Source organism: Barbatula barbatula (genome assembly GCF_947034865.1).
Source record: "Barbatula barbatula genome assembly, chromosome: 12".
Classification (NCBI taxonomy): domain Eukaryota; kingdom Metazoa; phylum Chordata; class Actinopteri; order Cypriniformes; family Nemacheilidae; genus Barbatula; species Barbatula barbatula.
This window is the reverse complement of record NC_136775.1, coordinates 13,104,393-13,119,899: the sequence shown is the minus strand read 5'-3', so window position 1 is coordinate 13,119,899 and position 15,507 is coordinate 13,104,393. Positions and strand designations below refer to the sequence as shown.

The 15,507-nt window shown below is 36.6% G+C and overlaps 2 protein-coding genes across 4 annotated transcripts; one reads left to right on the top strand and one right to left on the bottom strand.

Annotated features, from left to right (window-relative positions):
* Positions 1-4,054: 4,054 nt before the first annotated feature.
* Positions 4,055-7,776, top strand: mfap5 (microfibril associated protein 5). Of its 3 annotated transcripts, XM_079468954.1 has the most exons (8): positions 4,066-4,126; positions 4,511-4,653; positions 5,121-5,205; positions 5,303-5,332; positions 5,582-5,620; positions 5,704-5,791; positions 6,052-6,125; positions 6,847-7,380. In XM_079468954.1, the coding sequence occupies exons 3-8, from the start codon at positions 5,160-5,162 to the stop codon at positions 6,948-6,950; spliced, it is 381 nt and encodes a 126-aa protein (XP_079325080.1). In that variant the 5' UTR covers positions 4,066-4,126; positions 4,511-4,653; positions 5,121-5,159; the 3' UTR covers positions 6,951-7,380. The 3 variants fall into 3 exon arrangements, with proteins under 3 accessions (XP_079325079.1, XP_079325080.1, XP_079325081.1); XM_079468953.1 differs by lacking the exon at positions 4,511-4,653 and having other exon boundaries at positions 4,055-4,126; positions 6,847-7,776; XM_079468955.1 differs by lacking the exons at positions 4,066-4,126; positions 4,511-4,653 and adding an exon at positions 4,724-5,015.
* Positions 7,777-9,260: 1,484 nt separating this feature from the next.
* Positions 9,261-11,527, bottom strand: aicda (activation-induced cytidine deaminase; the record flags this gene model as incomplete). The annotated part of the gene is made up of 5 exons (XM_079470087.1): positions 9,261-9,487; positions 9,578-9,693; positions 9,813-10,092; positions 10,244-10,409; positions 11,481-11,527. The coding sequence occupies 5 exons, from the start codon at positions 11,525-11,527 to the stop codon at positions 9,437-9,439; spliced, it is 660 nt and encodes a 219-aa protein (XP_079326213.1). The 3' UTR covers positions 9,261-9,436.
* Between the last annotated feature and the right edge of the window lie 3,980 nt (positions 11,528-15,507).

The window sequence follows — 15,507 nt, the reverse complement described above, 5'->3', positions numbered from 1 at the left end:
TGCTGTCTCAGTGTGTGTTCCAGACGCCCCTCGAAGCGTTGGTTTGGTGTCTAAGCTTGATTCTATCGGACCCTGGTGGGTTTGCATTCATCTTACGTCATCACGAACGTGCATGACACATGTAAAGAGTCAAGAGGTCACGGGTCAACATATTGTGCTTTTTATTCACTTAATGCTATTATTCGCAGCCCAGAGTAAACAACATTTGGTTTACTGTATGTTCGCTTACAGAGCTTTTTGCTGCTTGCAAACAGGCTATTTAGCAGGACTATTTTTTAATCTAGAAAGTTAACATCGTATTACCATTCATTTGCAACGGGCAAAAAATGCAGGCTCATTCTTGCTCAAATCCTAGGTAAATTACCAACACTATCATCTCTTACATGTGTTTCATTGAAGTGAATACATTGTAATCGGTTTAAGCGCATGCACAGGGTTCGGTACCCTGGTGTGCACCTGAGTTTGCGTGAAAGCTTTTACATTAGCGATTTTTCATGCAAACTCTGCCCCAAACTAAACTGCACGCGTGAAAGGTATGAAATTACACGAGGGGGAGTGAATGATGACAGAATTTTCATTTTTGGGTGAACTATCCCTTTAAGCTGTGTTGTGTATTATTTGTATACATTGTGTTTAATGTATGTTTTGTTTTGTCATTAAATCAATTAAGAGCAATACCTGGAGCTTGTAAAACTGAATCTTTGACATCAGACCAATGTAAACAATGTCATAAACAGTTTTGATGGCCCGTAAATTCCGGTGTACAGGGATATACTTTCCTGGGGACAGCTGGACAGAAGAGCCGATGAGTGGCGGGAGACATGCAGATCGCAATGGATCATGAAAAATGACAGTGAAAGATCCGGTGAATGACGCAGAGCCGAGGAGAACAACACATTCAGCAGCTCCAGAACTCATTACAAACCTCAGCAAACGCAGGGATAAATATTACAGACTGGTTAGTCTTGCATGATAACAGCAAAAAACTGATCTACATACCATGTAGCCTGCACCAATGGTGTAAAGTAAGGAATAAATGTAATTAGTTATGTACTTAAGTATCTTTTTGGCTATTTCGTGGTTGTACTACGAGTATTAAAGTTATTAGCAACTTTTACGTTCTACTTGACTACATGTTTGAAATATGTACTTTTTACTCCACTGCATTTGTAATGACTGTGCAATTACACATTACATTTTTCATGGCATCTATCTATTTTTGCATCAGTTTGTTTTTTTCTACAGAAGAATTAATATTGCCATTTTACAGGGCAAGGTATCCTTACTTTTACTAAAGTATGGTTTTCAGGTACTCTTTATACCTTTGGCCTACAGTAGCAAAAACAGATGCACTTTATAGTTTTATCTGCACACTTGCAGTTGGAAAACATCCAGCGGAGAGAATTAGAAGCGGATTATTTTGTGTCACATGAAACTCTCATCGGTTTTTATGTCTTACAGCATTATCCCTCCTTCACATTACGCTGCGTTCCCACTACTGGTGAAGCTCACTGCAGGAGCTGATAGGAGAAGAATCACGTTAACTCCCATCTTCTCCTATTGGATGTCAAACTTCATTAAACACGTAACAAGTTAAACATTTCTCAACTTTGTCCCGCCGCAAGACACGCCCCATCCGGCCACCAACCGGTTGTTAATGCTGGTTTCGCCGGAAGTCGCCAGCTATCCTTCGAAAGCAATGGGATAATGGCGCTTGTAATGTTAATGGGGCATTAAGTCATAATGCTAAAATACACATATTACATTCGGCAAAGTCAATATTTTGGATGAAGTGTGTGTCTTACTAGACAAGCTATCATTCAGTATAGCTCATAAAGATAGACTGATAGATTAAGAGACAGAGCATTTAAACCATATAAAAAACGTCAACCACCATAAGGCCGCAGAAAGTTAAATAGCTAAATTAGACTTATGGAGATGCGTTTGGCTTTTGATATTACTCGTGAGTAAAAGCTGAACATCGTTAAGTTTATTTGGGAGGGGGAATACATTCCTCTAATAAACAAGTCTAGATGATATTCGGTGTTTACGATCTGGCATGCTTCCCTTGTATGTTCAATTCCAGGACACACCACGTGTTTCTGCCTCTCCAGATCTGTGATGGCATTACAGAGTGCACCCGATTCTCCAGTCAGGGAGCTGTGTACACTGGTTTAGACTTGCTCAGCATTGGTTTTATCTTTTGAAGCCACCATCTGTTAAGATGTCATCAGGGTCTCTAGTGATCATTTTGTCGACCTAGTTAGACTGTCATTCCACGAGAAGGTTTGGGTATTGGGCAACCACGCAACCCTATTGTGTCAACTGCGTGATGAGTGTTTGACTTCTGAACTTGCCTAAAAGGAGCAGCTAAGCTGAGCTAAAGGTCATGGCAAATGAGTGCGACAATGCAAGGTGAGCCACGCCATTGGCTTCACATGTTTCCCCAGCTAAAGCTAACTCTTTTGTTCCTGAAGAGGTGATGGGAAAGAGGGTCGATGTTAGCAGTGTTTATTTTCAGCAGTGGAAACTTTCCTTCAAAAAAGCAGACTTAACTGCGAGCTCCCGGCAGTGCCAAATCACAACCCTCCCCTCACTTGCTGAACAGAGTTAGATATACAGTAAGACCAATTTACATGCCAACCAGTCTGAATATGATTATCCAAAAGGTCTAAACCGTAATCTAAAGATGAACTCTAATAACATTGATGTTTACAAGAATAAGCTTGAAAGACATTGACGCTAGATTCAAAACTGTTCAAGAGAGGTGGACTGTAGAGACATATTTGTACTCTCTTATCCAGTACAAATACTTTTTTCTTTTGGAATAAGATTATTTCACTGCATCCTAAAGTATATCATACTGCATCTCATATATACAGTATATATATATATTTTTTACTTTATTTTAACTAAAAAAAATCTTAAAAGAAAGAATGTATAATGTTTGTACTTTGGTTTGAAAGGTAAAAAAATTATATTCTTGAAATGTACTGTAGTGTAGTACTGTAGTGAGAAGTACAACGTGCTTAATGTGGCCTAGTGTCGTACAATTGTTCCAAATTAAAAACATTATATAAAAGATACTTGAAAATGTACTTAGGTAAAAATAAGAAATTAAGAAAGAAGTTAGTTACTAGCATGTCTACTTCCTGATTGATATATATCACAGTTGACAAACACTGCAGCGCCAGGACCCAAACTCTGCAAATCCATAGCGTATCGTTGTTCTGCGGCGACCCCTGGTGGCGAAAAGCATGTAAATAAAGAAGTAACATTCTTTGAAATGTTAAATCATATAAGACTTTTATGTTACTGAACATGCGGTTTTTTTCCACTGCAAGCGACATTCAATACAAATGCACTACTGTACAATGAGTTCATTTATTTGATCGAAATTCAGTGTGCAAATATTAAAGGGATACTTAATCCAAATATCATTTACTCACCTTGTTCCAAATCTGTATGAATTTCTTTGTTGTTGATCAACACTGAGAAGATATTTGGAAGAATTGAAAGAACAGATCGTGCCCCCATTGACTACCATAGTGGGAATAAACACGTTATAATTTGTTGTTGTTCTGGTGAACACAAAAGGCAACATTTTGAAGAATGTAGGAGAGCAAACAGTTCTGGGGCACTTTTGACTACCGTTGTATTTTTCCTACTATGGTAGTCAATGGGGGGGGGGGGGGGGGGGTCTGGTTATAAGCATTCGTCCAAATATCGTTCTCTGTGTTTAATACAATTTAATACAGTCTTAATACATGACAACTGGATTTGTGCAAAACCAGAAGATGGATGCTGATGGCTGAATGTTTCAAAGAGCCCCTTTTGTAATTCAGCTGAAGCTAAAAATGTGACCTTTTGTAAAGAGGTTAAACAATTTGTTCATATGAATTAATTTGACATAATATTTTTTAAGGATCTTTTGCAAAGCTCTTCTATATTTACACATATAATGCATTCCAACACATATCTGAATAAAAAGGAAAAAGCAAATGTGAGAGAGAGGGGTTGAGAGAGACAGGCGGAGAGATGTGCAGGGGAGGGAAGAGGCAGGGAGGAGAAAAGTAAAAGCCAACGGATTCTGAAATACACAAGCAGCAGTAGAGGATTTAAACATGTAAGTATTATAAAAATCGAATTCTTTTGAGACTATTCCTTCGTTATACTTTTAACTTGTACATAGTAAAACAAATAGTTTCAAATAGAACACATAGTTTCAACCTGTGGACAGAGCTGATTTATCTTAATAAGCTAAATATGTTTAAAGTCTGCAGTTTTCTTTGAACATGTTGTAGTTGTGAAAGACGTTAATTAAAACAATGCAGATTACAATACTGTATGTCTGAGTGCATATTGTGTGTTGATGCCAGTCCATCTACATTTTAACTGAGTCTAATGGAATTTGCAATGTGGCACACGTATGCATCGATGTACATATGCATATGCATATTTACATACGAATAAGTGTGTATTTGAATTTATGCATCTGTGTGTATGCCAGTTGGTGAGGCCAGAGGGACGGGAGGGAAAGCACATTCTTTAGTGTGAGCTCATGTCTTGGACACAGAGATATATACGCTTAGAGGAAAACAGTCTGTGAGAGAAAAGAAAGAAACACACGAAAGCTGGATGGACAGAACAGCTGTAAGTGATATCTCTAATGAGAGATTGAGAACAGAGAACTTATGTTTTGTCTCTTCAATAAATGAGAATCCTGATGAGTCAGAGACACACGATAATTTAAATCAGATTCAGCCATTTGCTGTTCACCTCTCCGATACACTTTTAAGAACTGCTGTGAGGATTTCTATAAAGTGTGGGCCACTATTTGGGTGGTTTCAATCTCTCTCTAAAATAAACAACTGACACCTAACTTTTGGTTGCTGGTCTAAAAAGGTTTGTGATTAGTTGGTTTTAGAAGCATTTTTGGACCAGTGTGGCCTAGACTGTAAAACCAACCGAAGACCAGCATGGATAGGCTGAAAGACCAGGTTTAACCCCATGGGGTTCGTTTTTTACAGGGGTACCCAATGTTAAACTATGTTGTACTATTTAACTGAAAGTTGTTTTAGGGTTGTTGTGATACATGTGCTCGTCTTTCCTCTGTCCAGCTCCTGATCTCTGATTGGACCCTGTAAAGACCATTAAACATGGGCAGCTATCCGGTCCACATGCTGCTTTGCTGCTGTTTCTTTGGTAATTCCATTATTCAAAACAGCTATATAAAATGTGTTTTATGTGAATGGAAGTTTTTTATTGCCCTGCCAACAGAACTGTTTACTTTTTTCCACAGTTGTAGTTGCTGTCTGGGCACAACAAACTGGTAATTGACTGCAAAAGCAACATAATAATGTGCTTAAAATAAATGTCAATTATATCATGAAGAGCTGGTTTTTATTTTTATAAAAGATATTTTTATTTTTGCTGTTTCGTTAATTGTTTAATTGTGGAAGTTTACAATTTGGTGAAAATTTAGAAAGAGCCTTATGTCATGCCTCTTAAATCAGTGGCAATAATAAGTCAATATTCATTATAATGCCGGATAGTGTCACAGCATGCTTTTTTCAACCAGAAATACAGGAATTGGAGGACCCTGCGTCTCCACCACCCGGTGAGCTTATATATAAGCAGGTTAACCATTTGTGTTGACAAACATTTGTGCGAGAAAATAACAGTCCTGTCTCTGACCCACAGACTGCAGAGAGGAAACATACCCCTGCACCAGGATGTACTCTGTTCATCAACCTACAAAGAGATGCATCCATTCACTCTGTCTGTACAGGTGCATAACACATTGACATTAAAAGATTAAATAAAAAAAATTGGATTAAAATATTCAAAAACAAAACACCAGCACAGTGTGTACATTCACTATTCCAAATGTTTCCAAAAGGGTTTCCAGAAGTCCCAATTCTTAGTTTTCTTCAAAGGATCAACAGGCCATCTTAACTATTGTTTTAAATATGCGACCTCTATAGTGAAAATGACATACCACGTACACACACTAAATAAGATCTACAATAAATGATATGTGTGTTATAGCCTCCCAAGAGTCTATGTGATCAACAAGGAGATCTGTGTGAGGACTGTGTGTCAACAAGATGAGCTTCTGATGGGTAAGTCTTAAATATCTCTTTAACACATGCAGTACAGATGTTCTTACCACTAGGTTGGTTGAAACCTTATGATTTTTAAGCAGTTCATTTTTTATCATTTGTTAATTCCTATTGTTTATTCTCTCTGATCAATAGATATTTAGGTTTTTGCTAGGGTAACTTCAAAACATTTATATAACCTTATACGTCCTAAAATGATGTTTATCATTTATTAACCCTCATGCCATTCAAAACCTTTATATGAGTCTTTCTTATGTCGAACACGAAGGAAGATATTTTTTTAAATGTCTATATAATGGAAGTCGGTATTATGTTGTTTTTTTGTTTTCTGCAAAGGAAAGAAAGTCATAAAGGTTTAACATGACCAGAGGGTGAATAAATGATTTTTATTGGACAATCCCTTTAACGTAATGATTTCTATATGTCCCATTTTTTAAGGTTTTTCTTCCATGGTTTTTGTTAAAGGGGTGGGAAATTGTACGTGTAAATCTTTTGTGTATATTTAGTGATGACTTTTGGAGTGAATCGAGACATCACCTGTGAGGACTAACATCACTACTCATCAATGTTTCAACATAGAAAAATAAGCTGTTATAGTAGCAAAAGGAGACCAACTCATGATGTCTCCCTTTTGAACTCCAGTATAAAACTCTTTTGCTGTAAATGCAGTAATGAGATGTCAGAGGTAGGGTGGTAAATTGTCTGCCTTGCTCTTTTTCAGCTGAACTTTGTAGAGAGAAATCTGGGTGGCCGAGACGTCAAACAAGGTCAACTAAAAGACGCTGTCACCGTAGCAACCCAAACACGTGGGCAAACAAGGGTTAATGTGTGATGGATGACAAAGGCAGAGGGTGGGAGACTGAAAAAAGGAGCGAGTTCAAACAAATACAGCCATAAAACAGAATTACAGATCTCAAACTGTATGCTTGTTCTGTTCCATAAACATAGCCGCTCATAATAACCAATTTATGTCACTTTGTCATTTTATTGCTTTTGTTGGATGATAGTATACATGTTTTAAAGAGTGTATTTTCATAAAGGTTTTAAAACAGACAGGGGATGACAATGCATATTGGTGCTGATAGAAACCTAATATATAACCGCTATGTTCTTTATATTCCTTCAGTATACACACCAGCCACTTTAAGTAAACACGAAATGCACAAAAACATATGAATTTTTATATGAATTCATTTTGACTATCAGTCTTTTACAAATGTTATTAAAGGATGTTTTTCTTCTTAATAAGAGGTACAAGAAAATTATTGCATGATTGACTGTTCATGTTTCTATGTGTTTAAATCCATGCATTATACAGAGCTATTCTTACAATCCAGCAGGTGTGGAAATAAAAGAACAGGCATTAGTACGAGCAAGAGAGCAATCCAACACAAACTGTGTTCAACACAAACAGTTATTCGGGTTCATTTCGAACCATGAAATCGTATACTTTAACTTATTTTATTTAGACAGATCTATACCAACGCTAGAGGGCGTCCAGACATGATAAAAAGACACAATCGCTGACTATCTTGCACACTGTGCAGAAAGACACATATATTGTACATGTATTATTGTTTATACACTGTATTAAAGATGTATTCAGCACTTCGACAATATATTGTTAAATTAAATATTTAGTGAAGGTTTTACAAGAGTTTACTGTAAACTAAACTGAGACCATGTCGAGCCTAACCGGTGTCTCCGCCTCCTTAGAATGATTATTTGTGTTGTGTAATTGGATGTATATAATGGAATAATAGGCCTACATAAATTCTACAAAATTACAATACATTTAATATATTTTAATACATTTTATATTTTTATTTCAAGCAGATGGACGAATATTATAGCATGCATGTTTTTCTCACAATTGATCATTAATCCCTGGATATAAATAACACAAAGATCTGGACCTTTTTTAACCGTATTTTTACCCTTCTCAGCTTTTACTAGTTATCCGTGGTGCACAAAAGTGCATAAAGTAGAACAATTAAATTTAGTTTAATAAAATGAAGCAGAGATAACCCAGAGGTTGAATGACCAAAGGGAGTAAAATAGACTAATTAGAAATCTGAGTTTGTCTCCCAAATTTTAATCTAAAATTGTAAACAATTTAGTCACCTAAATAAGAGATTTGTTTTGAACAATGAGGATACCCTAAAACCCCCAGAATACAAGGGGAACAAAGATACATCAATTATGACCGTGGTTCTATATAGCATTCTCAAAATGCACAAGTTACCATATGTTTCTGAAAGTTAAAGAATCCACAGATCTGGATTGGGTGAGTGTTGAAGAATATGCTTAAATGTGTCTCACTTTCAGGAAATTAATATGTCATAATGAAATACATAGAAATAGGCAACATTTGTATTGTTGTTAAATATAATTTTTCACTTCAGAGAGAAAAGTAAAATGGTTGGCAAATGTTACTTTTTACATTTTTACAGTTATTAATTGTATTTCTTCAAATGCAAACATTTTGAACTATGAATTTGGTGTGATAACATTGTTTATAGTTGAGACTGTCTTTTACCCCTGTAACATTCATTCCCAAAGTCCCACAAACCTGCAAATGATATACATGTATGGCTTACTGATGAGGTTAAAATAATGTAGCACTCTAAGGTTAGGCTCAGGGTAAGTAACAGTTGTGGTTTTGTCTGAGACCATAAGCTGAGACCCATTTCCAGACCAGCATGTTTTGAGACCCAGAGCAAGGCCACATTTATGTGCTCTCAAGAGGTCTCAAGACCACAAGATCCAGCTCTGGTAACAAAGAATGACTAGTGGTGCTGTGTAAAGCTTTAACTGCTGTTATACAGTGTAAAAATTTCAATTTTGGTAAGTTTAATAATCAACAATAAAAAAACACCTACGTTAAGACCACTAATCTGAATACTGTGTGGTGACATCACCCTGTGGTGGTTCCCCAGTGTCTATGATGGTAATGGCTCTACTTTATGACAGGTGGGAAATATGATACAAAACTACAAAACATTCTTAACAGAGATCTAGTTTATTTTCTATTTTGCTGATACCCTCATTTGACTTTATACGACTGTATGACAAATAAACATGTTCAGGACATACTTGCTGCCCAGCTGTTGTTGACAAAAAAACAGATAGTTTGCTGTTTTAAAGTGACAGTTTTTATTTCATGTTGAGTGACACATTAATGCTACACACAGTACAATATCAGTACAATTCTTAATTCAAGTCAAAGATTCACATCTCAGGTCAACAGCACCATTTTCCTTTATCTCTTTTTGTCTCAGTGTTCATTGATTTGAAAATCTCATATGTGGTCATAGCCCAAGAAGAGTAAAACAGTCCCGCAGATCCTCAGTCTCGCAGGGCTATAAGAAAAATATAAAAATGTATAAGGAGTCTATCACAAACGCTATGATTTTGTTGTTATAAAAGGCTGCTAGGTTCAAAGTTGTTACCTGCAGGATCCGGTTGAGTTTTCTAACCAGTCTGACAGAGTTTTCCTGAAGGCCATCCCAGGCTTTAAAACGTCTCTCTCTCCGTGCAACAAACGTTTGCCAGCAGTAGAAATAGTCTAAACAGAACAGAATGTCGGAATAGAAGATCAAATGTTACATGCAATTCAATGCAAATCACACATATCAACATTAATATGATCCTTTCCTCATTCCCTCTTTTCCTCGTCTTGTTTACCTTTATAAGTCATAACCGAGATCTGCACTCCTGCCCTCTTAAGGGTTCTCAGTCCTTCCCTCTCTTGGCTGTCCTCTTCATCACAGAAGTACAGTCTTGATACGAAGATTCTGAGCCGCAGGTTGGGCGTCTGCGACAGGAAGTGAACAAGGTGCTTGGCGCATTCAGAGCAGGGCGACCAGGAGCAGAACCAGGTCACTGAGTAACACATTCTCGCACCGGTTACACTCGAACCCCACAGTCCAGGACACAGCACACCCAAGTAACGCAGGAAAAGCAGCTTCACATGAGATGCGAATGGAGCAGGAGAATAATAAAAGACATAGGATTTGAGTCCCAGATAAAAAAAAGTTCTAAACCCGATTTATAAACATTATCATTTTTTTTATTTATCTGTTTACACAGCAATTGTCTGTTTATATTTTTCTTACCTCTACATGGCAGCCAGAGCGATTGCGCAGGTGTCCAAAGTCAAATGATAGTGAATCAGGGCCAATGCGTCTTTTCACCACAAAACAAAGGTAAGTTTCATGTCTCCCACGGGCCCAGCGCACGTTCTTATAGTGAAAGTTAAACTTCTTCTGTGTCAGGAGCACACTACAACACAATATCATACTCTGTCATTCATATGGGTAGTTTGTCACAACATTTATGGTGACCCAGACATGTTGAATGTTTTGTACAGTAGGTCTTTGTTGAAGGCTTAAAATAAAAAAACATCTTACAATCCAACCTGAAGGAACTACACTTTAGGTTTTATGTTGCTGTATTTTATGTATTTGTTAAATGTACAATTATAAAACTAGTTAATTTTATGTAAAACTTTCAGGACTTTTCAATTTGGCCAGGACTTGTTGAAGAAGAGATTGCATATCAATGGTAATATCCCCAAAATTAAGGATAATAAAATACATTAATTTAAAAAAAGTAATATTTTCAAGGAGTGAAAAGTATATTTATATATCTTTATAGGCAAATCATTTCAATAGAGAATAAGTATTTGGACATTTCTGGTAACACTGATGAGACCCCTGTGTGAACTTGAGGGGAACTGAGCTCACCTCATACATTTTAGGACAAATATTTTTGAAAAATAAATCAAACCTTTAACTGAAAACAATGATAGAACTAATAAAATAGAATTAATGTCTTATCCTAATTTAAAAAATCTTATTGGCACACTTTTAAAACGTATTGTGAACAAAGTATTTAAAAGAATATTTTATAATAATTTCAGTGTTGACTTTACTTTTAAAATGAACATAAATTGTATAAATTAGTTTAATTAAAAAGTTTGTATACAGCTCACTTTAACAAGACAACCTCAGTCATCGGTGATTGGTTGACTTTGTTCCCGACTCTGCACATTTAAAGCCAGAGATTACTCACACCCACAAACACTCATACCATTCATACTAATACATCAGTTTCAATTTTCACTTTCTGAAACCAAAGAAAATCAAAAAGCATACCACTGTGCTAATAATATATACATTATTAAAGGGCATGAACAGAATTAATGCATTAATATATAACACTGTTAGTAACTCATCATAAATATTTTTCTATTCAATTGCATTGGACATAATGTCGATTTACATATATGGTCTAGACAAAAAAAATCCCCGTTGTCTCTCACTATCACTTGTTTTGTTTTGTTTCACATACCTGTCCAGCTTGCTGATCATTCCGAAAGACGAAACTTGCAAACTCATTCAGTCATATGAAACTAACTGAGAGTTTAAAAATGGGTCGAGGAAGAGGGAGGTATAGAAAACGTATGTCAGAAAGAGGGTCCCTGATTGGGTGAAAAAGGTTTTCAAACATATTTGGGAGGGCATATGTACATTTAAATAGAGACACGGCTGAATAATCTGTGTAAATAGCGAGAGTTATGTAAAAGAGTTACCAGGGAAAAACTGTGTGTTTTTATCTTATATTTTTGGCTATACATCTTTTCTACAAAGGGTTAAACTGTTAAATCATCTGCACTCTTCAAAAGGTTCTTCAAGAACCATAAAGAATCTTTAACATGTGAAGAACCTTTCTGTTTCACAGAAATAAAGGTACTTCAGATTATTAAAAAGTAAGAAAAATATTTGAAAGTTCTTTGCAGAGGTGGACTAAAAGGTAGCCCTGGACTTCTTCACCAGGAGCAGCCCACAACACCTGGCTATCAACATAATACACCAGCTTATTGATGCACGGATAATTCTATACACCAATTTAGAAACAAGTGTTTCTAAGAACCTTTTAAAGACACATTTTGCAAAGCCAGTAAAACAACAAACCTTAAACAGTAAAGGCCAGTGCAGTCTAAGCAACAAATAACATCAGAATCACATAAAAGCCTGCCTAGACACGTCAGTGTAATGTAGGGTAATGTATTTGAACTGTTTGTAAATTACACTCTACTGACCATGACATGAGTCAAAGATTCAAGTTTTACCCTGTTTTAAGTGTAAGGGTGATGACTTCCTGGATAATTTCATAGACAAGATAATTTACATAAACGCTGCTAAAAAGGTGTGACTAGACTTTGCTAAAAACTCTTGTTTTATTACATTATATATATGACCAAAATCAACATCCAAGTCAAAACAGAAGTGAGCATTTAGAATTATAAACCGAGAAGAGAGGAGAGAAACATTCACGCTTCGGCCTTGATAACTTAGTAGCTTCAATGAGCACTAGACACCTGTACATTAAATAGAAATTTGACTATATTATTTATTTACTTGGGTTTCTGTGTCGGTTTTCTGTGTGTTGTTTGAAAGTTGTTTTTATATGTGAAAAAGCAAAAGGAAATTATAAAAAGAAAATAAATAGACATTTGACCAAAAATAGTCATTTCATTACATGTGATAATAGTTCTGCAATCTATTTAATTCTTCAATGTTTATTAAGTCCACCATATAACTAACACAGTCTTATTTCACATGTCTTCAATGGTATAAACGGTATGCTGTCGGTTATGTTTTTAGTCATGTTAAGTCGAATGCACATTAAAAATCTTACATTATGTGACAAACCACCTAAATTTTCATTTAAAACAGCAGAATTCCCAAAGGTTAAGTAGTTTTCACCTCTCAATTCTACTGTTAATCATTTTTATTGTTAAACAGTTGGCTTTGTTATGTTTGACTTCCCATATCTCGCTACTTCACAGTCATCAAACTGAATTTGCATTGGTTTCTGTTAGCGCCCACCTACGGAACTTCTGTCTTCCAGTCTTCTTCAATTTAAATGGCTGAAACATCTAACGTTCTGCATGGTCTCTGTAATTTGATTGGCTAGAATTCTCTAAACCTTGTTTGATTGGCCAACCTTTTGACATTAACGACCTCTGTTACCCTTGTGGCTATGGCACCGAAATCAATACAATAACAAGTGAGAAAAATAAAATATTATTATTATTTATTTATATTGTTAAAACTCACGGTGCGCCATACGTCCAGTCCGCCACTGGTTCTTTGTGGAACCAAAAACGGTTCTTCGAAGCCATCGCTGTGAAGAACCTTTTAAGCACCTTTATTTTTGAGAAGATATTTAAAAGGACAGTTTAGACAGAATTGACAACTGGATGCACTGTAAAATAATGCAGCTGTGGATTAGTATACTATAGAATAGCATTTTATTCCTGTGAAATTACATAGTTTTCTCTGTTTTTAGTGTAATTTGCACAGAATTTGACGTCTTTTGAACGCATTTTTGTAAAAATCCAGTAAAAAAATTATCGTAAGAATTTGACCGTTTTAACATGTTAATTACATGTTTTCCTATTTTTAACAGTAAAATCCTGTAAAAGTAATTTTTTTACAGCGTGGGTTTATTTTGTATTTAGTAACTGTATTGTTTATACAATAGCACCAGTAGTCTCCTGATGTTGACGTGCTTCATAACCTTTTAACTCCAGAATGTGCGTCAGAAAACGCTGCCAACAGCACAACCAAAGTGAGTTGGAAATTTCCAGATCTCTTGCACCCAGTCAGGGAACCTCCACTTCATTTTTCCCACACAATCTAAAAAAACAAGCAAATACTTCCATCTCTTTTTTACTCAGATTTTCTCCACGCTCACCCTTTCCACTCATTTAGTTCTTCCCACAGGGACCCAAAAGCTGGTTTTACTACAGGAGGTCTCCAAAATCCTCCGAGGCTCTGATACCTTTCCAGAGGGTTTTTCCAAAAAGTCAATTAACCCTCATGTGTACTGTATGCACGCACACCAAAACACACAGGTAGTGCGAGGGCCCTGCGCCAAAAGCAAGCCCAGCAAATTCGCCCAGTCACGAAAGGCAAGTACTCCGTTCACACACACACTCGCTTATTAATTTGCGGTCGTCTGCAACTGTCTTTGACTTTTCCCTGGTTTCTTTTAAGTTGGCATCCTGTGTTTGTCTGTCTCCAGTCACTATATTTCACCCTTTCATGCACTCTGTGGCCAGGGAAATCACCGCTCTCAAGTGAGCTCCTTCTTGTGCGTCTGTATGAACGTGTATGTCTGAATTCGAACATCTGGAAGAGATCTGTCTGCTCCCATGATTTACCTTCCGACCACAAGTCTTTCTGAGGTCTTACCGCATTGCACTATGTGTGTATAACATGGGAAAACAGAGAAAGGATAAAGGAAAAAATACATGTCCTGCTCCTGTTACAGCTAGTTCTCATTATTTTTGCTGCTGTTTGTTTCAATGAGTAACATTGAGAGAGAACTTGAGATTATCGTTCAGTGAGAGAGTTGGTGCTCTTTCATTTTAGTACATCACGTCAAATAGATCAGCTTGAATTAACTTAATATCTGCTTGCTACTACAGGTGACCCAAGGCCCACTTTTCATTCTCGCTTGGGCTAGACGACCAACAAATTGTATCAAGGGGCACAACACAAATGATTGAGATACAGGAAACGTCAAAGTCATATTTTCCGAAACCCACCCTCCCACATACACACGCACTAATACACACACAGAAGACTCCATCGTGCAGACAACTTCAACCACAGGTCCAAACACACTTACTTTCCAGAGTCATGAACTCACATCTGTTTCCTGGTGACAATAATAGTCCCACATCAGTTAGGGGGCAATGGTAGCAGGTGTTAAATTGCCTGAGCGGCTCTATGCATTACAACAAAGGTCCTTGACAACAAACTAGCCACTGTGATTAGCAAAAACTACAAAGAGAAGATGAAGAAACTCATTAGTTGACTAACACGCGGGCATCAAAACCATGATTTATGAAATGCATAAAACAGGTTTTAGCCTTACACAGTCGAATGAAAAAAGGGTTCTCAAACACTGCATGCATTAGATTCATTTTATTTTACCTCAGTGTGAGTATTTTAGAGAGGTTTGATCAGATGTCAAATGTGTGAAAGCAGCTTTTAAACCTAAACATGCGTAACATTGTGTACAAGACAGTAAAATCAAAAGCAGCTGAATGAATACTACATGCATACAGTACATTATTTGCATGTTTTATCATCTTCTTCAATAAACAATTTGGATGTAATTGTCAGGTCTATACAATAGTCTAACTATAATCAATGGTTTTATCTATGCAAACCCTAAACGTGACGGTGCAGCTTTGTGCTGCAGGTGAGAATCTCCCCAACCACAAAGTAAACTGTATAAACATCCGGTGGTAAATGAGAGCAGTAGGTGCTCTTGGGTAGTAGTGAGCGGTTAAGGTATC